At 32.8% G+C, this 23,452-nt stretch overlaps 1 protein-coding gene across 1 annotated transcript; it reads left to right on the forward strand.

Moving 5' to 3' along the window:
• The first annotated feature begins 1,212 nt into the window (after positions 1 to 1,212).
• Positions 1,213 to 22,800, forward strand: LOC129229852 (DNA repair protein XRCC3-like). Its single transcript, XM_054864227.1, has 6 exons — positions 1,213 to 1,464; positions 3,479 to 3,616; positions 10,131 to 10,319; positions 12,084 to 12,223; positions 14,476 to 14,685; positions 22,377 to 22,800. The coding sequence occupies exons 1-6, from the start codon at positions 1,365 to 1,367 to the stop codon at positions 22,581 to 22,583; spliced, it is 984 nt and encodes a 327-aa protein (XP_054720202.1). The 5' UTR covers positions 1,213 to 1,364; the 3' UTR covers positions 22,584 to 22,800.
• The last annotated feature ends 652 nt before the right edge of the window (positions 22,801 to 23,452 follow it).

The following is a 23,452-nucleotide window of genomic DNA, read 5'->3' on the forward strand; positions in this document are numbered from 1 at the left end:
GCATATTCTCAATAGCGTACATAGACATCAGTGCCTCCCCCCTCATAAAACATGTTTTTTAACATAATTTTAACATAGCATTACTTTATCAGAGCATGTGCTCTCACAATTCTCAAGCAATAACATTTGAAAAAAAAATGCACTCATAAAGTCATTTGGAGATTTTTTTTTAATTCTGAAAAAGTGGCATCTTAGTCAACTATATGGTGGCGTAAAACTTGAAAAAGCAATTTCTCAGTTTGAGCTGGAGTGTAGATACTATATTTTTCCATAGCATTGCAGACATATTATTTGGATGCATAAACAATAATGCCCCCAGTGTCGTCCAAAGAGCCAAATGTAAGCCTGGTTCAACCTCATGCGAATGCGCTGCGTGATGAGATATTTATTACTTCCAAACTTTTTTTAAATGAAATTCGGTTAAATGTTTTTTTAAACTAAAAAAAAATGATATCTTATAACTTTTAGGCCATAATGTCAATGGTGTAATAATTAAAGCACAAAATTTCCCCCCAAATGTGCATTTCATTTATAACCAACTTCATATTTCTGGAGAGAAGAACCAATATATATTCAACGTAGGCGCTGTCATGTTGAAGGCGCTGAATGCCCCTTGAAATAACTTCATCAGCTGCGCAAGATATTGATTTAAAATTGACAACATGCCAAATTGATCGTACAGATAATGACTTTAAGTTTAACGCAAAATTCACCTCATTATGATCTTCAACAATAACTACTGGCATATCTCTTTTCTGTTTCTTAGACGACATGCTTTTAATTAAAACTCCCGCGAAATTTTCCGAAGGACACGATTGTTTACGTTTGAAACAGTCACAGTTGCAGAGCACATAAAAAATTACATAACCGTCTATGGTTGCGTTCCATGAACTCAACCAGTCGACCAGTGACAAACCGTAGCCGGGTTACCATTTTCAGCTGTTGATGGGAGCACGTGATCATTAGCTGTCACGTAATCACCAAATCGGTCGCCACCGGTCGTCGAAAGTAAGCTATTTCTCTGGCTTTTAAGTGTTTGAAGCAATTCTTAATTTAAAGAAATATTGCACTCTATTAATTTATATCCTAACTTATAAAAATTGACTCCTTTTCTGTATAACAGATTTAATAACTGACGATTTGGTCTTCAGATACATTAATATTTCTTTTTCTCCTCTTTTTGTTGGCATCAAATCGTTGCGTAATGCGCGGTTTGCTCAATTTGTTTACTTTGATTTTGTTTAATATTATGAGTTTCTTTTGTAGCATTAAACTGGATGAGCAACTGAAAGTTTCAGAAAAAATGTTTTCTTTTTGAAAGAAGAACTGAAGGTACCGAAATGGAAAATATTGAGTAGAAGGCAATGCTATCTTCCATTATGTCCGGTTTCAATTCCACTAAACTTCAAACTGTGGTTGACAATCTTCCTGTCAATCCAACCCTAATTGCAAAACTTAAAGCAGGTATTAAACGTAAAGGAAATAAAGTATCATATTATGTTATAATCGTTATGCCCTGCAGTTAATTGTATCTAGAAAGAATTTCATCTTCCCGTTTTTGACGTCTATGTTGCTATAAATTTGTTCGTTTTCTTCATTTTTTTCTGTTTTCAGTGAAGTGTATTCTTAGATAGGCTTGCCAGATTTCTGAAATGCTCAACCGGGACACCTAGAATGACCCCCCCCCCCCCCCCCCCAGCATCGCGAGTATTCAAATTACGCACCCTTGACTGGATTTTAGAATATTTTACAGGACTGTACATCCTCAATGCTATGAGTCAGTGGTTACTAATTATGAACCTAAAACAAGAGTATTAAGAAATAACACAAGCATATCATTTTTAAATTTTTATGTCTTACATGTTTTGCCTACTAGTTATTTTGTAAGAAGAAACACTTTGAATGAGGAATAAAAAATTGAACAATATTTACTTATACTTTTCATTGGCAGGGACTTTTTTTAGAAAGCCCTTTTTTCTTTTAATCTTGTAAAAATCCTCATAAGATATTCCGCGATATTAATTTTTAAGTCAATGTTGCAAATGACAAAGTAATAATCCTCGATAATCCTTACCAGTTAATTATTTTTAGACTTTTTTTGGTCAACCGTAATCAAATTTATATTTTCCCGGGACATGAAGTAAACCGGCCAGGACAATAGGATCTTCTCTGAAAACTGGGACGTCTGGCAAGCCTATATTCTTAGGAGGAGACCTAATATAGTTTTGTCATTGCTTTCAGTGATTGGAGAGTAATTGAGAACCGATAATTGTTGTTTATTTTCAATATTTATACAAAAAAACAATTTTCAACCTGTATATAAAGAGTTAAAACTTGTTAATTATCAATCTGTTTATAGTGAGTTATAGTTGCCTTTAGTTTTCGATTCGTACATAATGCGATACTTTTCACTGGAAACTTATTCAATGTAAGTTGAAACTATTTCAAACAATGCAGAATACTGTTAACTTTTTTTTCTCTGACTTACAGATCAGGTAAAATCCAGTTGCTGCATTATAATCATTAACAAATTATTACCAAACGATTTTTATATTTGAGTAAACAGATTTCATACTGGAATTGCACTTGTGACCAGTTGACTACTGAACTAATTTAAAAGAAATGAAGATGCTCTAGAAGTTTTTTGCTATACAGGGGGACAAAAATAAATAAAGGTTAAAATTTTTAAAATAAAGGTTAAATTTTTTTAGTTACAGAATGTAACTAAATAATAAAATGGAAGAATAATAATGGAATTTTTTAATAATGGAATTTTTTAGTTACATAATGTAAGTTAAAACTGAATATAAAAAGAAATTGCTCAAGTTTTAAAATAAGTGCATATATTTAATCATCAATTTGATCTAAAATCTATTATTTTTAAAAAATTGTTAAAATATCATGTAAAACTTATACACAGAAACCATTTTTTAATAAAATTAAGCTTTTTTTCTAGCAAAAAATGTTACACATTTCACAACATTCCTTTGAGTTATAAATGGAACTGATATTTTTAGTCTTGGTAGTAAGATAAATAAATACCTTTGTGCTGAAAAGTAAAGTAAGAAATAACAACGTCATAAAAGCACAAATTGCAGATTACTGCAGACACATGTTTCGGCGTTATAGGGAACACCTTTTTCAATGCAAAAAGTAATGAACTTATGGATGAAAAACTTCCGATGTCTTTTCATCAAATTGTTTTTAAATCAAGCTGATTGAAATCGGTGAATCCTGGTAAATACGAATTGATTTGATTACACCCCTCTAGCTTTAGCATATTTTTGGAGAGCTTAAGGCACTTTTGGACGGTAAAAACCACCTGTCGTAAACCAGTTTTGGACAGTCCAAAACCCGTCAAGTTTTGTTTGGTGATATTTCTTAATTTATGCTGCTACCCTCCAGCATTTTGATGTAAAATTTATGAAACTCAATGATTGTGTTGATTAATTTATTGTTCTATTATTTTTGAAAACAGGCAACTTGTGTTCATTAAAGAAGATCCTTCATCTTTCAATACCAGAACTTCAAAAGTGTGCTAAAGTATCAAAAGGTGAAGCTAAAATCATCATTGAAGCGGTTTCTCATGCAGTTCTTGAAACAGATCCAATATCAGGTTATGATTTATTATATTTTATTTATTTTTAAAATTTGTATATTTATTCTGTTTCTGAGTACTTTAGTTAGGTGATAAGGAGGAGGGATACAAGGGAGCGGCAAACATCCCCCCCCCCCTTGAGGGACCATGAACTGGCAATTTTTCCATATTGAAGTCCTGAAACGCATGTGTGGGCTATCTTTGATGACGTTAAGGAAAGAAATGGGGGAAATTTTAGAGTGCTCTTTCAGTGGAAAACTTTCGGTGACCTCCTTGGCCAAATTTCAATATTTTAATTGTTTTAGATAAAATGCTGTGGCATCCCTGAGCGTGAGGAAACCAGATATGTAGTAAGAGGTAAATTTTAAAATCAATCACGCCCTCCTTGAAATATTTCTAAATCAGCCCTCGGGTGAAAGTTGTGTCCAAAAATCTATTATTTGTTATATACACTATATGACCAAAAGTATTGGAACACTTTCCAGTTACTTATTGGAAAGTGTCCATTTTTAAGAATTTCTCAAGAAATAAAAGACCAATGAATTGCTTTTTAACTTTTATCACATAAAAGGTGTGCTTCAATTTTAATTTTCCAATAAAAGTTAGATCACCCTCACGTTTTAGGGATCTGTAACAAAATATTTTTTGATCATTCATCGTAAACAGCTGAGAATAAGCTGTAAATTTTAAAAATTAGTTAGCTTACTATGTACAATTATTTTACATACTTTTGAGCAAAAATCACTGATATTCACTAAAATATAATCATTTTTTTTTTCAAAACTATGAATTTTATTTGAAGGTTTTTGGCTCATATCACACAAAGCTTTCCATCAAAGCTTACCAAACTTCCAGAAAACTTGACAACATATATTACATTACACCCTGGTGTCCGTCATACCTACCCAGAGAGGTATAATACAAAAATTTGAAATTAAAATGTTGAAAGTTTGATAAAATATGACATTTAAAGCCATTAATTTTTCACTGAGCATACGCAAAAGATAGCGATTGATAACTTTCATAATCTAAAACCCAACAAGATTCCTCATATATAACAAAATTCCAGTTCAATATCTTAAAAATTCAGAAAGTTATCAGCAATCTAATGAGCAAAGTTTCTTGAATGGACAACAAGTTGTGAGACGTCGTTTGCAAGATTGCAACATTTGCTTGCCATTGTTCACTATGATTCATGATAAAAACAGATTATTTGCGAACGATCCCTTACCATTAGTCGCCTATCCAAGAGTTATTGAAATTCAGCTCATAAGATTGCTGATAACTTTCTAAGTTTTTAAGATATTCAACTGAAATTTTATTATGAGTTGAGGAATCTAGTTGGATTTTAAAATTTTTAGATTATGAAAGTTCACAAATGCTATCTTTCGTGCATGCATAGTGAAAACAGTACAGGTGTGATATTCCCCCCATTTAGGGACATCTGATTTATTGCACAAAATTGAAATATTTTTCTTGCCAATGAGGCGATAATTTTTTAAGCATGGCATACCTGGAGGAATTAACCTGTGCATGGCAACCCGAAGGAACCTTAGATCTGTTCAAACTTGTTGACTTTTTAGCATTCCATGTCAGATAGTTTCTTGTGTTCCACGTTAGATAGTTTCTTGTTTTTTCATGCAATATACCTTATAGGAAAGCTTATTTTATGTTGGTTTAAACTAGAGACGTACCGAGTACTCGGTAACTACTCGGTACTCGGCATACTCGGCCAATTTGCCGAGTACTCGGTACTCGGCCAAATTTTGATCAGATACTCGGCCAATACCGAGTAGTTGCAAAAAATTGAATATTGTCCAAGACAGATATTAAAATTTATAAAAAAGGGCAAGCATATTTAATATTCTGCAGTCATTTACAAGTCAATTTTAAATTTTGAGAATAATGAAGTTTTTAATGCTTAAATGGAATAAATCTTTATTTTAATGTCCCCCAAAGTTAATAAAACTTATTTATTAAAAATTGTGCAAAAAAGGTAAGTATAGAAAACATGGAACTTTTACATAAAAAATAGATTTTTGCTACAAACAAAAATTAGGTTTAAGAAATAAAAAAATTCCTTTGCTTAAAAAAAGGGAAATAAAACAACGTTAAAAGCATAGTGCAGGAACACTGCAGACACATGTTTTGGCATTACAGGAAATTCCTTTTTCAATGCACAAAATGTGAGCTTGTAGATTTAAAGGCATCCGACAAAAGTCGTTTTTTTTGTCGAATGTCTTAATATTCTTTAGCTCACATTTTATGCACTGATAAAGACGTTCCTTGCAATGCAGAAACACGTGTGTGCAGTGTTCCTGCACATTTGCTTTATTTGCTTTTAAAAACTATTTATGTTTGGTGCACTAGAACTAAAATAGATTGGTATAGTTTGTCTTAATTCCAACTTGATCAATCATACCTTTTATTTATTTATTTTTAATTTTAAAAATAATTTTTTTGTAAAATTTTTGACGTAAACAAAATTTTTTAAATAATGCGTAATTAAATTTCAGCAGGAATTTAGTTTTGAAAACTTTTATATGGAAAAGAGGTCTTATACTACTATTTCAATAAGTTCAAAATTGATCACATGTGTGTCAGTGGTTCTTCTTAAAACATAATTAGTACTTGTTAACTCGGCCGAGTAGTGAAATGCCGAGTACTCGGTAACTCGGTACTCGGCCGAGTAGTGAAAGGCCGAGTACTCGGTACTCGGCTACTCGGCCAAAGTGCTACTCGGTACGTCTCTAGTTTAAACTCAGTGGTTGTGTTTTGATGAATAAATATTAGAAAATGCCAGTTTCTTCAAACTTGAGCGTTAATTAAGAGTAAAATCCAACTTGGGATGTGTCTCGGTAAGACGCTATTGTTTCATCAGCTTGAGTGTAAGGATTTATACAATAAAAACGTAAGTTTTTCTTTTTTTAGAATTAAAAAAAAAAAAGAAAAACCTCTCACTTCCGAAATTTTTTATGTTTTCACAAATTTTTGAGGGTTTCTTGTAGTTTTTAATTTTATGTCAACTGTATGTAAATTTTTTTTAACAAAAATAGTACGGTTATTTTATTCTAAAAGTTAATTCTTATCAATGCCAAGAACTATTCAGGCATATTCTGTAAACGTGCCACATTTAGGTACTGAATTTCTGAAAATAAGTTGACTCTAGAATTTTGTAAAAATATGAAGGTGTTTATGTAAAATATAGTAGATATTTTTGGTATGTATTTTGAAAGCATTTCTGAATAGCAAATTAATGCATAGTATTTTTGTATTGTTTATGTTTGCGATGTTCTGTCGAGTCATTTTTACTTTTCATACATCGAAAATTGAATAACTAAGCTTTTTCTTGACTGAAATAGTTATATTTTGGGGATGTTTTACGCTTTAAATATCGCATATTGAATCGCTTTGCTCCTATTCAGTAGAGTATAAGAAAAGTTTTTGTTCACTGAAATGCATGGTGGAAAATAGCTTTTATTTCTATTGGAATATATTTCTTTGGTGAGCTATGATTGTAATTTGTTAATTTAAGCATTTTAAATACCTTCTAGTAATTTTTCTTTGTGTAAAAAAACTTTCTAGTTTCTGGTATTTTTGAAGCGTATAATTCGCGATGTTTTTTGTTGTGGTTTTATTTTGTTTTTATATATATTGTGTTCTGAAGTGCTTTGATCATGTTTTTTTTATCTGAATTTTTCCTATTGGCACTAAAAAAAGCATCGTTAAAAACGATGTATGACATATGTCGTCATATATCGTTTTCTTGGCGCCAACAGGAAAAAGGCGCCAAGGGTGGGGTATATGACATTAGTTTCGTTAATTGCTTTAAATGTCCATATTTTATCAAATTTTCAACATTTTAATTTCAAATTTTAGTATTATACTTTTCTTGTATGCTTACAAATTTTCTCAAAGTTAGGTAAGCTTTGATGGAAAGCTGCATATTATGAGCCAAAACCCTTCAAATAAAATTCATTAGTTTTGAAAGAAATGCTCTTATCTTCATGAATATCAGTGATACTTTCTTGAAAGTATGTAAAATAATTGTACACGGTAAGCTAACTATTTTCTGAAAGTTACAGCCTATTCTCAGCTATTTACAATAAATGATGATTGAAAAAATTTTTGTTTACCTCAATTTGTTACTACTAATTCCCGAAATGCAAGGGTGATCTAACTTTTATTGGAAAATGACAGCTGGATCATACCTTTTATGTGACAAAAGTTACAAAGCAATTGGTCCCTAATTTCTTGAGAAATCCTTAAAAATGTGAATTTTTGAAAGTCCCAATACTTTTAGCCATATAGTGTGCATATATCTTAAGAGATATTTAGTTAATAGATACATTTTTATTACAATCACATATGTCAATCAGAAATTGCACAATGCTCTTAAGATGATATAGGCTTCATATGCTCCTAATTTACTTGACAACTTTTGATGTAGACCAAATATTGAAAAATCTTTGGTCATTTGTAAGGTTACATTACTACAAATGTTTTTATTGCAACTAAAGCATTGCTATATCATGTCCAGGGATGAGATTTTTCCGGCTTTTGCCGGAATTCCGGCTTTTTTGTTCATCTTTAGAACCTTTCCTCCTTTTTTTTTTGCTTCTTTCAAGCCTTATTTTTCTCAAAAATCGGGAAAAATACGATTTTTTCAAATTTTCGGTCCTCGATTTTTTATTTTTTTCTACTTTTCTCCCGCGAATCTTCATCCTCCGCGATATCTGCCTAAAACGTATGTTTTGGAATCATGCCAACGATGTCAAACACGTGCTGCCCCCGAAATTTGCATGCCTTGTTTGAGATTTCAATCTTTTTGCATCCTGCAAGTATTTCAATTATTTTTAATGTTGGGTGGTTTTTCACTATATGCTACCTTATATCTGCTTATTTTATTCATCATTTCAGTAATATTTTTATCTCTTTTATTTATTTTGGAAAAAAATGCAAAAGTCGATCAAAAAATGTGGCATAGCACCCACAGTCCCGAATTTTATTGAAACTTTGCATGGTTACTTTTTTTGTGTATTAAATGAAGTGTAAAAAATATTTATGGGGAATCTCAAACCGTTTAGGCTTTACAGCCTGTTAAAAGTTTTGAGATTTCATGATTAAATGAGGTGGCTGCAAGTTGTTCTTTTGATTCCGAAATTGTATTGGGAAGTTTTTAAAGACAAATTTTGGCTTCCAGTGCAAGGAAAAAGATAACCAATCGTTTATATACATATATATTTATTTTCAATTCTTACAATGAAAAGTATGTTCTACCACATAAAGACATTTTAGATTCTTCTCTCCATTGTAAATTTTTACTTTACAAACAGACCCGAATTTTAAAATTTATGTTCTCACTCATTTAACACTATAAACTCAAATGGTTTTAATGAAAACAAATGTATTTTTCTCTAAAAAATATGAAAAGTTGACACTATTGTGTGATACAGCCAAGATTGACTTCTGACTCTCCCAACCCTTTGTTCAATAGCTCAGGGGTTAGAAATTGATGCCTCTTTTTCAAAATTTACACTTATTTATTAATAAACACTCTTGCAAGGAATGATACATTGCAGCAAACTGTACAAAATTATTACTTATACTTAATTAAATACGTATTACCTTTAAAACTGGTAAATTAGCCTTTTTTTATTGAATTTTTGAAAATCATGGCTTTTAGGTTCTATTTTGATGCGGTTTTGGATGTCATTCCTTTTACGAAATTTTTTAAATTTCCTCCTTTTTGCTCTCTGACCACTCTCATCCCTGCATGTCAAATGATTTTTAAGAGTTTTTCTGATGAATTCTTTCTTTTAGTCTTTTAGTTGACCTTTTGCGTAAAAATAATGCTAATAAGACAATGTCCAGAGTTCTTTGAGGGCTAGATGATATAAAACCAAACAAATAACCAGGCCCATCATTCAGAGATTTCAATTACCTTCCCTTCTCGCTTTGGGAAATTTATGTATTTGCTTCTAATAGACATAGTTTTTGCTGTGTTTTGATATATTATGGTCTCATGATAAAAGTTCTTACTAGGGCGATATGTCCAATGCCCTTCCTCCTAAGCGGGATGGCAGCCCTCCTCAAAAGCTATGAAGAACCCCTCATCCCATGAACGAAACCTACTCCCCAAATTGAGATCAAAACCTCTCTACAATACTGCCTTAATAAATTAAATGCCACAGTCTGTGTTGATAAGATTGACTAAAATTTTATTGAATGTAAGATGAGTGGTAAGTTCAAACGCACAGCATAGAAACAGATAACAACAGGACACAGAAGTTTTGCTAAATCATATCACTGTACTGATGTCTAAACTATTTCACAGAAACATAAAACTTTGGTAATGCCACACAACATCCTTTGAAATTATCTAACATGTACAATAAAATGCCCCTCATAACCCCACCCTGCCTTTAGGAAAATATTTTGTGCCGTTAAAAAATGTTTTTAATGTTTTATATTTATTGATCAACGTTTTAGAATTGCTTCTAATGTAACTAATAAAAGTTTTTTCTTATAGGTTTTGATATTTTTTATGAACCATCTTCTAAAGAAAAGCTATCCTTAGATTCCTTCAAGAATTTTGATGGAATATATGGTGGAACGATTACTGAAATCTGTGGGGAAAGTGGCTGTGGAAAAACCCAATTGTGCCTTCATCTAAGCATTTTAGCACAATTGCCACAATGTTATAAAGGCCTCAATGCAAGTATGAACCGTCTGAAAAATATTATGTATTTATTACATTGTCTGGTGCACTAATAAATTGTTTTTTGGATTTCAATAAAAGTTTTTGCCAAAAAATAAATTTGAACCCAATTGTGTATTTATGTTATTATCAATATTATACATCTTGATTACAGAAAATGGAACTGTCGAGGAAAATTCCCTCCTTGGGTATTCAAAAGAATTCACTTATTCTCCTGAATCCAAGACTATTTTTTTTTTCTCATAAAACTTTGGTACCTGCACTGAAGATGGGCTGTTCCTCGTAATCATTATGCATTGGGCATTTGTACCTAATAATTTTTTTTCTTTAATGGAGCTGTGGCTTGATCTTTTGCAGATCTGGTGCAATCTCCCAAGTGATACTGTTATTGGAATTCTGTTACAGTTTAACCCTTGTAAATCATTTTCAAAATGCTGCATTCAAGCTATATACAGTAAACTCCCGATTATCAGTGGGGCGGATTATCCGTGAGTCAATCAACAATCAGGAACATGTATTTTCGCAGCAAATATCAATGGCTCTTTTTTGTCGAAAATTTACAAATTCAAACTTAATTGTTTTATTTATTTATTTTTTGTGCTTTCTTCATCCTATATACACTTGTTCTATATTGATGTTAAGTTCTGTTGTTCAAAAATATAAACATTTTTACTGTACTGTATATATTTTCTTTGTTTGTAGAGAGTATGATGCATCAATACAGCTAAGTTTTTGAGGAAGGACAGTTTTTACCTTATTTGTCCCTCATTTTAGTGTTTTTGAGGTTCATCCACGATTTTTATTATCTGTGGCATTCGTGCCACCCAATTCTGTCAGGCGTATGTCCAGGATTTTTCACAGGGACCGTTTTTTGTGAAAAATAAAATAATTTTGCTTTTTTTTTTTTTTTTTTTTTTTGTAAAAACGAAATTTTAGAATTTTGAGATGGTGTAAACTGCATTATTGACACTTAAAGTTGAGTGTTTTCCCTCTGTTCTGTTGAGAATATCATTTTTGAGTGTTTTTCAAGTATTCAGGGGAGGAGGGGGGAGGCATCATCGCTCTCTGGGAGATGGGCACCCCTCAAGTGTCAATATTTTTTACCATTCTACATTATGTTAAATTATACTAGAAATGTTATGTATAGCATTTAAAATGATTATAACAAAAGAAATTCAGACAGTCATTCAGCATTTAACCTTTTAAACCCAGACACTGTTAAAGGGCACAGAATTTCGTTGGAAACTTATAAACTCCATGATTTTGACAGTTAATTATCCTTTTTAGCATCAAAAAATCAAACCCATATAATTTTCTCGCAAAATAACAGTTAAATATCGCAAGTGGTGATAAGTTTTCCGTTTTGGTTGATCGGATTTTTGTGAAGGGTCCGTTAACGGACCCAAATTTCCTCTGGCCAGACCCCTGTCTGTGGATAATCGGGAGTTTACTGTACTAAATTATGAAAGAAAATCCAGTGGTTTTGCAAGAAAGTGGATATTAAAAAAGTTTCATGCTTCTTAAAGAAATTAAGAAATGCTGATCAAAAGATGTTTAACTGAAGCCTTTTTTTTTTGGCAAAGCTTTTATTGAAGCTCTTTCCAATAATAAGCGCACATCTTTTTGCATTGAAAAAAAGTTTTTGCATTTTTTTGTTGATTTATCTTGCAAATCAGTTTTTTTTATTGCCTTTTTTTTATAATATGTTTATTGTTATTGCTTATTGAACTATACAATTATTATTACTTTATTTTTTTAATACAGAAATACTGTATATTCATTCTGAAGGAGACTTTCCCATCAAAAGGTATATGCAAATGACTGAACAATTTAAACAAAAATGTGCTGGTTATAAAGCCTTGAATTTAAGTGATAACCTTATCTTGAAAAAAGTGTCAAACCTGGTAAATATTGAACTTTAAAATTTTTGTAAATATTTATTAGATAATATTCTAATTATATCTAATAAATATGATTGTAATATAGTTCATATCATCAGTGTGTATGTCTCCAATCTTCAATTTGATGTATGTAAATGTAGTAGAATGTGCGGTATAAGTATACCATATTACCCAGCATTATCCAGCATGCCGGAAAAAAGCGAGGTTGACCAACATGCCGGGAAATGCAAATTTTCCGGCATGCCAGATAATTTGAATTTTTTTTTGCAACAAAACAAAAGTAAATTTCCCCATTCAGTTCCAATTAGAAACCAAACCAAAGGGGGAAAAATAAACAAATTCCGAAAGTAACCTTCTTTCAAAAAAAACATGTGTATTGCATATAATATGAGTTTGTGATTTATGGTAGGTCATTACTAATGGATTTAATTATATGCCAATAAAGTAATCAATTCAGAAGCAATCTGCTGCGATTTGTTCATGATTTTTTTAAATAAATTATTTTAGGTTCCTTTTAGAGAGGTAAGTTTAATTTTTATTTATCGACTAGCTATAGTAAATTCATTAGCACTGGTTTAGGGGCAGTAACTTACTTCTTAAATGTTTGCGTACTTAGTTCTAATTTAATTTTTATAAAATTATTTATTACTAAACATTTTTTTTTTTGTTAAAATAACAAATGACATTGTTAGTAAATATTTTTACAAAATTTAACTGTAGTATTAATTTTTTTCCCTAACCTCGATTTTTCCCGCATGCCGAAAAGGACCAGGCAAGTGTTATTGAAAATCTGGTGATCCCCGAATTTTGGGGCATGCCTGATAATGGGGGTAATACAGCATGTTTATTTGAAAGAAAGCAGTATACTGCCGTGTGCAAGTAAAGAGCAGTTACTGCAGGGTTTTTTTTTTTTTTTTTTTTACATTTTTGTCACCTATTGTACATTATCTTTACTGTACAAGCTTGCTTATTTGGTTTCTGCTGAAAAAAAGGTACGAGAAAAATGTCAAATCCTAATATTATCCTATTGTTAGTATTGAATCCACCACACATTTCTTCAATTATCTCAAAAACTCATTTCTGCAGATACTGCCGTTTACCTGCACACTGCAGTATAGTATTCCGTACTTGATAATTCATATTATTTTATCATTTGGTTCTAATATCTAAAAAAATATTTTATTTCCTTAATTATTTTGTCATATTACTTCAGTTGTAAAAAAGATAACTCTAACTTACTAGAATAAGATTCTTCCAACGATCTTGATTTTTTTTAAAACTATCCTAATTATTTAGTTTTAAATTTTGCTTTTCCCTCCCTCTAGTAATACAAAAACATACCAAACAAGACATGCTGCACCAACATAATGCTATCAATTTTACCAATGGTTTATTGTTGCCAATCTTGTTTTGGAAAAAGACCTTTTTAATTACAAATTCCAAAATTCTGGGTTTTTAATTGACAAAAATGGATGTCCAAAGTGGCCATTATTAAAGATATATTTAGGGCTTCAAACTGGAACTGAACCGAAAATCGGAAATTTTTTCATTTTGGTTAGAAATTCATATGTATTTTCCAATTTTTTAAATTTTCTCACTCTATTCCAGAACTTGACAGACACATTCAATGGGGTTGTTTCCTTCATTCAAAAGTACTACTTTTAGTCACAGAAATTAATTGAATAAATTTAAAAAAAAAAACATGAGCCCAGAAAATACTTTCATTTTCCCAACAGTTATTTTTTAATGAATTTTTTAAAATGTCCGATTTTTCAAACAAGGCGTGTTCTTTATGACGTCACAAACGATGTACTTCGACGCAACTTTCTACCGCATTTCCAAATTATGATAATCAGGAAGCGAATTAAACATTCACTCTACACTTGCAATCAACCATATCGTTACCAGTACACATGAGTAAAGATGCAAATTAAATATTGTGCTCTTCTGAATGGCAACAGTGAATGGCCTTTCATCATTTGTGATGTCATTGGAAGAAGCGTCAACAATGAAAGTAACCGATTAAAGTAATTTCATTTTAAATATTAAACTTAGTCAAATTCTTTAAAAAATGATCTGATCCTATGTTTTTAAGCATGCTCTTTCACACAAAAAATACTTATAAAATTTTGGAAATGACCCCATTCATGAAAGATATTTTTTCTATATAATTGTTTGTTTTTAATTGAAAATTTGAAAGTCAAGTTTTGAAAGCATAAAAAATTCACTCAAGGATTTTTTTTTTCGAATTTTAGAAGGAGACTATGCATGTTCTGCAGCAAAGTATACCGGACCTACTAAAGAAGGAAGTTAAACCTAAAATCCTTGTCATTGATTCTGTTGCTGCTGTGCTGCGATGTGAATATGAGTCCATGAATATGCGTACACTCCTTATTTTGCAACTTGTTACACAGTTATGGAACTTAGCAAATAATCATCAAATGTTTGTTATTTGTGTCAATCAAGTAAGATTTTTATTTAATTTATACATGGGATGTTTCCGTTAATCAGCGGAATTCCACGAATTTCATTCTTGAGATTCACAGTTTTTGTAGTTATTCTGTTTATAAAATGTTTTAAGAAGAAAAATACAGGAATTTAACAGAAAAAAAAACACACTTGTAAAAAATACCTTTGCACTTTTGTTGAGCATGCTTTGTAGTGTCTACTTTCAGAGCTGCCAACTGCTACGAAAAAATCATAGTTTCTATAAACTATAGCCTTGAACTACGACGCTACAAAAACTTGTCAAAAGCCTACGATTTTCTCTACTTTACTTTTCTTTATAATCACAGGAAATTTTTCAATTGTTAAAGATAATATCCATATTATAATCATTTAGATAATATTGCTTTTCTAACAAAATTCTAAATGTTTTAAAAAGGAGTAAAATAATCTTGCCACAACTAATTTAAAACAAAAGAAAAAAAACTTAATATTGATTAATTGCATTTTTTTCAAAGCAAAGTGTTACTTATCCAGGAGAGAGGAAAAACTTTTTTCTGGCACACATGCCTCATGCAAAGGATGGGACGTGCACTCTTTTAACTCTAGAAAAAAATGTTTTTTGAGCAATCACGATTGCTTATTGTTCTCATTTGACAGTCCTTGATGTTGTGGTTCATTTTTACTTTCTTCTATATCTAATATATAGAAGAAAGTATTGGATTCGTGAAAATTTTCAAATTTTGACGGATTCGAACGTTTTGAGGTGTGCTGAGTCCATTTCGACTATTTTTGGAAAATGTCTGTGTGTGTGTATGTGTGTGTGTCACGTCTGTGTGTGACCAGTTTTTTGTGGCCGCTCTACAGCAAAACTACCGCATGAAATCGAACGAAATTTGGTACACATATGTGCCCCTATGTGAACTTGTGCCCATTGGTTTTTGGCTCGAATTCCTCCAAGCGGGGTAGAGCAATGGGACGTTCTTTGAGTTACGCGTGCTTGCTATTCCTCAGGAAGTAACTGGCGGAATCAAACAAAATTTGGTCCATATGTTGCCATTAACAGGAACAGGTGCTGATTCAATTTTGGTGTCAATAACTCAAACGGGGGTTGAGCTATAGAAGGTTTTTTGTCGTCAATTGTGACTGCTGTATCTCAAGAAATAATGAACGGAATGAAAGAAAAAATTATCGGCAAGTAGCCCTTAGTTGGTATAAGAGCTGATTTTATTTTGGTGTCAACAGCTAAAAAGGGAGTAGTGCAATCGCCCGTTCTTTTTTTCCATTGTGAGTGCCCTATCTCAAGAAGTAATGCTACGTTCTGGTTGAAATTTGGAATATATGTGAATCCATATTTAAACAGGCTTTGATTCAATTTTGACGCCAATGGCTCCAAGAGGCATTGATTTTTTTTTTTTTTTTTTTTTTGCGAATAAAAATAGCTTTATTATTGCATCAATAAGAAAGATAAATCGTAATAGATTGTCATCTGCGTATTTCTCGTGATTTTAATTGTATGGAAATGATCGGAAATAGTATCTCAATGATTTAAAATTTTTAACTGTTGCCATCTTATGCTTATTAACAAATAAAATATTTGTAATTTATTCAAGCAAGACCTTTAAAATAACTTTCAATTTTTGCTCTTTGCTTTGCTTTTTCAATAATTCCGACATTGGAATGGTCGTCAAGTTTTTGCATGTGTAATTTTGTTTTTTGTTGGGAATATTGTTTCCTCGTCAAGCATGGGGAGGGATCAGAAAAAAAAGAAAAATATAGAAGAAAGTTTCGTGATGGCCACAACATACTAGTAATTGTATGGAAATGATCGGAAATATTATCTCAATGATTTAAAATTTTTAACTGTTGCCATCCTATGTTTGTTGTTGGGCAATTCAAACTGATAGCTCAATCAAAACCCGAAGTTCAAAGAACTTAAAGCAGGTTTTAAACTAACAAACCCAACTGAAAATTTGTGGAATGATCTGCTCGGGAAGAAAGGACATACAGACACATATTTAACAATTAAATAAACATTTTATTAAACAATAAATATGTCAAAACATGGAAATAATAACAAGTGTAAATGAAATTCACATTCCCCAACATTTGAATAAAAAATCCCCCCAAAAATATCAGTAGGAAACATTTCTTAAAAATAGTATCGTTTAAAGTTCCAGTAAAATTTATATGACTAGATTAATGTAAGTACAACCTTGAGTCCAATGCCATAAACGGAATAGTTCATACGAACGAGTTAAAAAGTTCATACCAAACAACCTATTCCTTCCTTAAAAGTTGGCACAACATGTGAGGGCACGATCCACCAATTTGGATCCCATATCAAAATTGTCCGTGACCATTCCATGCCACCATGCTGAATTCAGAAAAGAAACCTGTCCTCCTGGACAACAGGAACCATCCGTCCATCTAATGAACATCCAATCCAGCTCTCGAGCGTGGACCTTCCATGGTCCTGTTTGTTAGGCCTTTTCACAGCAAAAAAAACAACTTGATTTAAACTCTCAATTTTAGAGAGAAAATCCCTCACTTAAAAACTCATCTCAAGGCAACAACTGGAACATGCCCGCATTTCTGGCTGGGCTCAACGACAAAACTTCCTACATCTTTCAAAAAGAATCCACTATATAATGTGGAACTCCGGAGCACACAGCTCCCAGGCACAATCTCAGCACCTCAGAAAAACATCGGACTGCAGTCACAACATAGTAAAACAAGAGGTGAAACAATAAGAGAATGATTGATTGAGAGTTCACTCTTAAATAGCATTCCCTATCTCCCTACACGATGGCGTGACGTATATCAAAAAGCATGCATAAATTATATTGAGGAAACAACTCAACACAGTTTACAGTTTAAAACTAAATTCTCTAAAATTGTTTCCCACATGCATACAGCAAGAATTTACTCAACATCTTTCCTATGATGTCACATCATCGTGACGGGTCAACAAACGCATGCTATGCATGCAGGGAATGTTGACTCTGGGGAACCATTTGAGCGCCGGTAAAATAACGGGATGACTTTCTAAGTTCGAAAAAGAAGGAAGTAAGTTCTGGAAACTTTTCTAATCCTTCTAAAACTTTACGAATTTCTCCAAGAAAAAAATAATGGCTCTAGGCCAACATTTGTTAACAAATAAAATATTGGTAATTAATTCAAACAAGGCTTTTAAAATAACTTTCAATTTTCGCTCTTTGCTTTGCTTTTGCAATAATTCAGACATTGGGATGGTCGTCAAGTTTTTGCATGTGTAATTTTGTTTTTGTTGGGAATATTGCTTCCTCGTCAAGCATGGGGAGGGATCAGAAAAAAAAATATATATATAGAAGAAAGTTTCGTGATGGCCACAACATACTAGTTCAGCTTGGACCAGCAGCACCACTGCCCACCGGCGGCGGCACGGCTACTCTGGTCCTGAGCACTGTCCACCGGAATCCACTTCTGCTGGGTGGTGGCGTCCATGTCCTACACATGCATGCTCATACACCCTCGCCTACGTGCGCGCGCGCCTTTACACACATACACAGACCTATGTGCACACACTTAAGCCTGCACACACACACAACTATACACACGTAACCACCCAGGAGGAGGGACATGCTTGGAGGGGGAGCCATTTCTAGAAACAATAACTCTAATGAGTAGGATCTTGTCGCAACTTGTGATTGCGAAAAACATAATTTGAATTCAAAGTTTCAGAATTCAAATTAGAATTGATTGGAGGAAGAAGGTCACAGGTTTTTTTCTTTTTTACTAATTACATTTTTATGGCTCAATGTGAAATAGTCTTCTGCATACAATGCAGTAATAAACGAAATCGCATTTTTTGGACTTACGTCAATGTAGCTCTGAGGTACATAATTTAAAACGTAAATTATACATTGTGTATGTTGGTTCGTAATTAAATGTGCCATTTTATCTCCCCCCCCCCCCCCCCCCCCCGTCCCGCCCGCATGAAACTCTACTTCTAATTTAGTTTTTCAAATGTTGGCAGCTCTGTCTATTGTTTAGGAAATAATGAGTAATGAAGAAAAACAATAACATGTTTAGAGATTGCTACTCTACTCCAGAGATGCTCTAAAACATTTTTTCGCAACCTGTATGCCTTGGCATACTGGTGTGCTATGGTATTTTCGGAGTTGTAGAAAATAGAACACAGATGTATTTTTCATGCAATACATCAACAGTCCAGTTATCCCATCCAGAGACAGCAGTTTCGTCCTTGTTAGGGACTCGCCAGTTTGGAGGAGAAAATAACTGCTGGAAGCATGTCATCTCATCAAGTAGTTCTGCCTTAGTCCTGACTTAGGAGTGGTAACATACTGCTTAATATAGCTGTACTTTTCCTGCACAAGAGTTAAGGTATGATGTTGCTAGTTTAATTAATTGCCAAATTGAATTGAAAACTGCATAACAATGGTGAAACATTTATTTTACCAGCTGGTTTAGAAAACGTGCAGGGAACAATAGGTTACGATGCAATGAATAAGGTGGTCAGAGTGACAATTCTAGGCAATATTATCGGCAAAGACTTAAAGATGTGACAGATGACATTAAAAAAAAAAAACACTGGTTGATAAGCTACAAATAGCTGGTATTTTTTAATTTTTAGTTGATGAATCAACACACATGGAAGGTGAATTATTCTTGCGAATGAGGGCGGAATTCAAGATCATTATATTTCCTGAAAAGATCTTTCTCAGCTTGCAACTGATGATGAAATATTCCATGTTACAGCTAAATAAATAAAAAGCGACTTGATTCAGTGTTATAATTCCACAAGCGTTTGCAGCGATGAAGCGGTTACAATGACGGGAAATGTTGAAGAATTCATGTTGAATACAAAAAATGAACTTTCAAGTCTTCAAATCAGTTTGTGGCAGCAGAACATTTGATCATGATTCAAGTTACTGGCACAGAACAGTATGACTGGGTTTGTGATCCGTTGACGCATCAGTGAGGAACTTTCTTTGAACGTTCAAGAGAAATTTATAGATATCAAGAGGGATCGTTCCTTAAAACTTGGTTTCAGTGAATTCCTTTATCAAGAGCAACCATTCCTTAAAATTTGGTTTCAGTGAATTCCTTTGGACGCATGTTGGCTCTTAGTAAAAGAAGTAAAAATATCTGATCACACTATTAATGAGCTGTTACTTTAACCATTTCAAAAATACATATATTTGTGATGTGGGATTTTTGCATGGTCTCTTTTCAAGAATAACAAATATCATGTCTAGATCATTGATTTAAAACTTCGTCTCGCTCTTCCCAACAAAGTTAAATAAAAAGTGCCTCTGCCTCTCTCTTTCAAGACAGGCACAAGTGTCTCAGTAAAGCTTGGTACTTGCTGACCATAGGAAGCACTAAAATTTATGATGAACTTAAATTCAATTTCTTAAGAAAGTAAAATATTTAAAAGATAATTTGTTATATCCATATGGAAACACTTGTAGTTTCTTTTCCTCACTTTGACTAGTGAACAATGAAAGTATTAGTAATATTGACACATGAAATTTGGGTCAGTGTGTCGCAAGGATCTAGCCAACTATCAAGTGTGCTGTTAAGTAAAAATAGGCTGAGAAGCACTGCTTTAAAACAATGCAAGCTTACTTTGTGAAGTGCAAGCGAAAGAACGCATACATTGTCTTCAGTATCCAATCATTTTGCATCCTTTTATTCAGAAATTTTCAAAAATGTTCACAAGTGTTTTTATGCTTAGAAATGTTTATTTTTAGCTTATTTTAATGTTCCTTTGATGTGTCAAGGATAATATTTGCATTTTGCTGATATTTGTGTGGCTATCTTTTTGCATTAGCTTTCCTTTTTATTTTTTAATTATTTTATCATTATTACACAACACAAAGCATATTGAGAAAAAATTCAAAGCTATTGTTTAGTATAAATGATTTTTTTTTTAATGTATCGGCATAGCCAATGTAGGATATGACACAGTGGATTATTCGCCACTGCTTATTATCTGTCAACTTTCTTTCCGAAATACCTAATTATGTTTACTACCTGCAGGCAAGAAAATACAGATCAAATTTGCCAATTGTTGCATTTTTTCTACTTCTGGGAAGATGGTTTAACCACTTTTAGTGACTGTAGTGTTCAAATGTCCAACCATCATGAGTTCTGCTTTTATGTCCATTGATAAACAGATGACACCTTTTACTAGCAAAAAATTAATAACAGTATGCAACTGTTGCAAATACTATTGGTTTAAAAAAATTTTGAATTCTAGCATTATTTGCCAAAATTTTGGGTTAATTGCAATGCTAAGTGACAGCGGCGTACGCAGACAAATCAATTCGGGGGGGGGGGGCTGAGCTCGAAAGTCTTTGAGCTGGGGGGGGGGGGGATACTTATGAACTGTAGCTAAGAAAAGTTCATGTATCGCTTTTCTGATATCAATACGAATGTAAGATTTCAAAAATACATCATAAAAAAGAACTTGTTCTTTATTATAATTTTTATAATTTTGAAAATTTCGGGGGGGGGGGGCTGTAGCCCTATCAGCCCACCCCCTGGGTACGCCACTGCTAAGTGATACAGTAAAGCCTCGTTAAGTCTTTACGAGGTCGTTTTTCTTTAAGGGGGGGGGGACCAAAAATTTTTGACCACTTATGCGGAGTGACTACTTATGTGGAGTGGGAAATTAAGGAAGAAAAAAAAAAGTCTTACAAATATTTATGAATAGCAGTAGAATTCTGTGAGAAAAACAATAGCTAATGTAAGAAATGTCTATAAATTAGTGGAAATTTTAAAAAGGGGGGAAAATACTAATGATAGTTACTTTGTTTTGTTTTCTCTTACTTATACATTACTTAATAACAACAACTTATTTTAATGTAGTCATGGTACATTAATACAATCCTTCAATGTTGACTGATGAAGTTGTTGCTTACGGAAAAGAATTATCTCTTCTAACGTACATCAAGCTTTAAATTTTGTGTTTTTTGTTCCTTGTGAACGGATGTTAAATACTGACTAACTTTCTCCAGGTATTAGATTTTGTCTGTCTTGCTGAAAGGAGTTAGATTCATATTCTCGGCACTCGGCAGAGTCACAGCAAGAATTATACTTTGAATGACCAGAACCGATGATCGAGATTTCAAGGAAAATAGATATCAAACAGCCTTTCAACTAAATCCGACACTATTTTCTAAGATCCGATAAGGAAATGGAATTTTAGAAAACAACTTTTGAGTGACTAGTTAAGAGGGTAAAATTAAATTTGGTGACCAGTAAAGGAGGGTCATTTTACATTACTGTGAATGAGACCTTGTCGGGACCAAAGAAAAACGACCACTTAAACGGAGTGACCACTTAACCGGTCGACTACTTATTGAGGTTTCACTGTATTTAAGGTTTAAAAATGAATACTTCTGAGCAGATGGTTTGGTGTAAGTTTCTTTTTATTATGTTCTGCTAATGACCTCAACATCCATTTAAATGTATATGTTCCCCAGAGATTTTTTAAAAAAAATAACACATTAGTTTGATAATTTCATTTTTGATACCTATTTGTGTATATAAACCAGTAACTCAAAAAAATGTTTTTGGGGGTCTCATGAGGATATTTTTTATAGAAAAAATACAAACCAATATACATTTTCTTTTTTATTAAAAACACAATCGTAATTTGCATTTTGTATCTCAAAGTAAAAAAATGTGTTTTATTCAGATTAGTGGCAGCGTCCAACAAGCAACTGATGTTCCAGCTTTAGGTTTATTGTGGGCCAATGCCTTGACAACAAGACTAAAAATTTCCAGAGCCAGCCCAAATGGAGAAATAGTTCCTCGCATTCTGGAAGTAATATTTTCATCCTATCATGCCAGAGTGAAATCAGAGTTTATAATTTCTAGGAATGGAATAGAACCAATTGTATAGAGTGCAAAGTATTAAGTTTCAAAAAAATCGAAATATTGAGAAGCATTTTTTTAAGTAGTGAAGTAATGAAAAATATAGCTTAAAGTTAGCAAAAAAAGTTGAAGCTGTGATCTGGCTGCAACAAAGTATTGTATAAGAATAATTAAGATGTATTTTCAATTCACATTATACTTATATATACAGGGTGATTATAATTAAAGTTCCACTTTCAAAACGCTGTAAAAATAAAACCAGTGGTCAGAATGACCTCAAATTTGAACGGAATATTATCGAAGAAGGGGGAAAACGTATGGCAGAAGAAAAATAAATAGTTGGAATTTTTAGCAATAGATGGCGCTGAAAGTGTCAGAGTATATAAATCAAAACACCTGTCATGCGCAGGACTCATTGAAATTGTTATAAAAATGCCAAATACACATTTTTTTCCTCATTTCGCATCTGAGAAGTTCACTATGACTGTCTCACTGAAAGACCTGGCCGTCCCGATCACCTGATCTTAACCCGTGTGACTTCTGGATATGGGGCTATCTGAAAGCTGTTGTGTTCAGTGCTCCGATTGCAAACTTTGCTGAGCTGAAGGCATGCATCGTGCAACACATTCTAAACGTGATACGGAAACACTTCAATCAGTCGTAGAACATGCTGTTTCTCGATTTCAACTTGTTACAGAAAAGGGGGTACATCATGCTGAACATCTTTTGCGCCAGTCTTACGAAAATTAAAGACCAATTTGATTTTTACTAATCCTTTTTATGCGGTTTTTGGCCTCAGATGTGATATGACCTTGCTGTGTTGGAGGGGCTTACTTCAACAGTATCACACCTGTACCCTCCTGCATGCTAAGTAGTACGGTGTTTTAAGGTATAGTT

The sequence above is a fragment of the Uloborus diversus genome, chromosome 9 (assembly GCF_026930045.1).
Source record: "Uloborus diversus isolate 005 chromosome 9, Udiv.v.3.1, whole genome shotgun sequence".
NCBI lineage: Eukaryota > Metazoa > Arthropoda > Arachnida > Araneae > Uloboridae > Uloborus > Uloborus diversus.

Bases quoted from the DNA above. Each gene is read 5' to 3' on its own strand.
- LOC129229852 (XM_054864227.1), top strand. From the start codon at position 1,365: ATGCTATCTTCCATTATGTCCGGTTTCAATTCCACTAAACTTCAAACT. The intron at 3,617-10,130 runs GTTATGATTTAT...TTTTTCTTATAG, and splicing joins TGAAACAGATCCAATATCAG to GTTTTGATATTTTTTATGAA. The intron at 14,686-22,376 runs GTAAGATTTTTA...TGTTTTATTCAG, and splicing joins TTGTTATTTGTGTCAATCAA to ATTAGTGGCAGCGTCCAACA.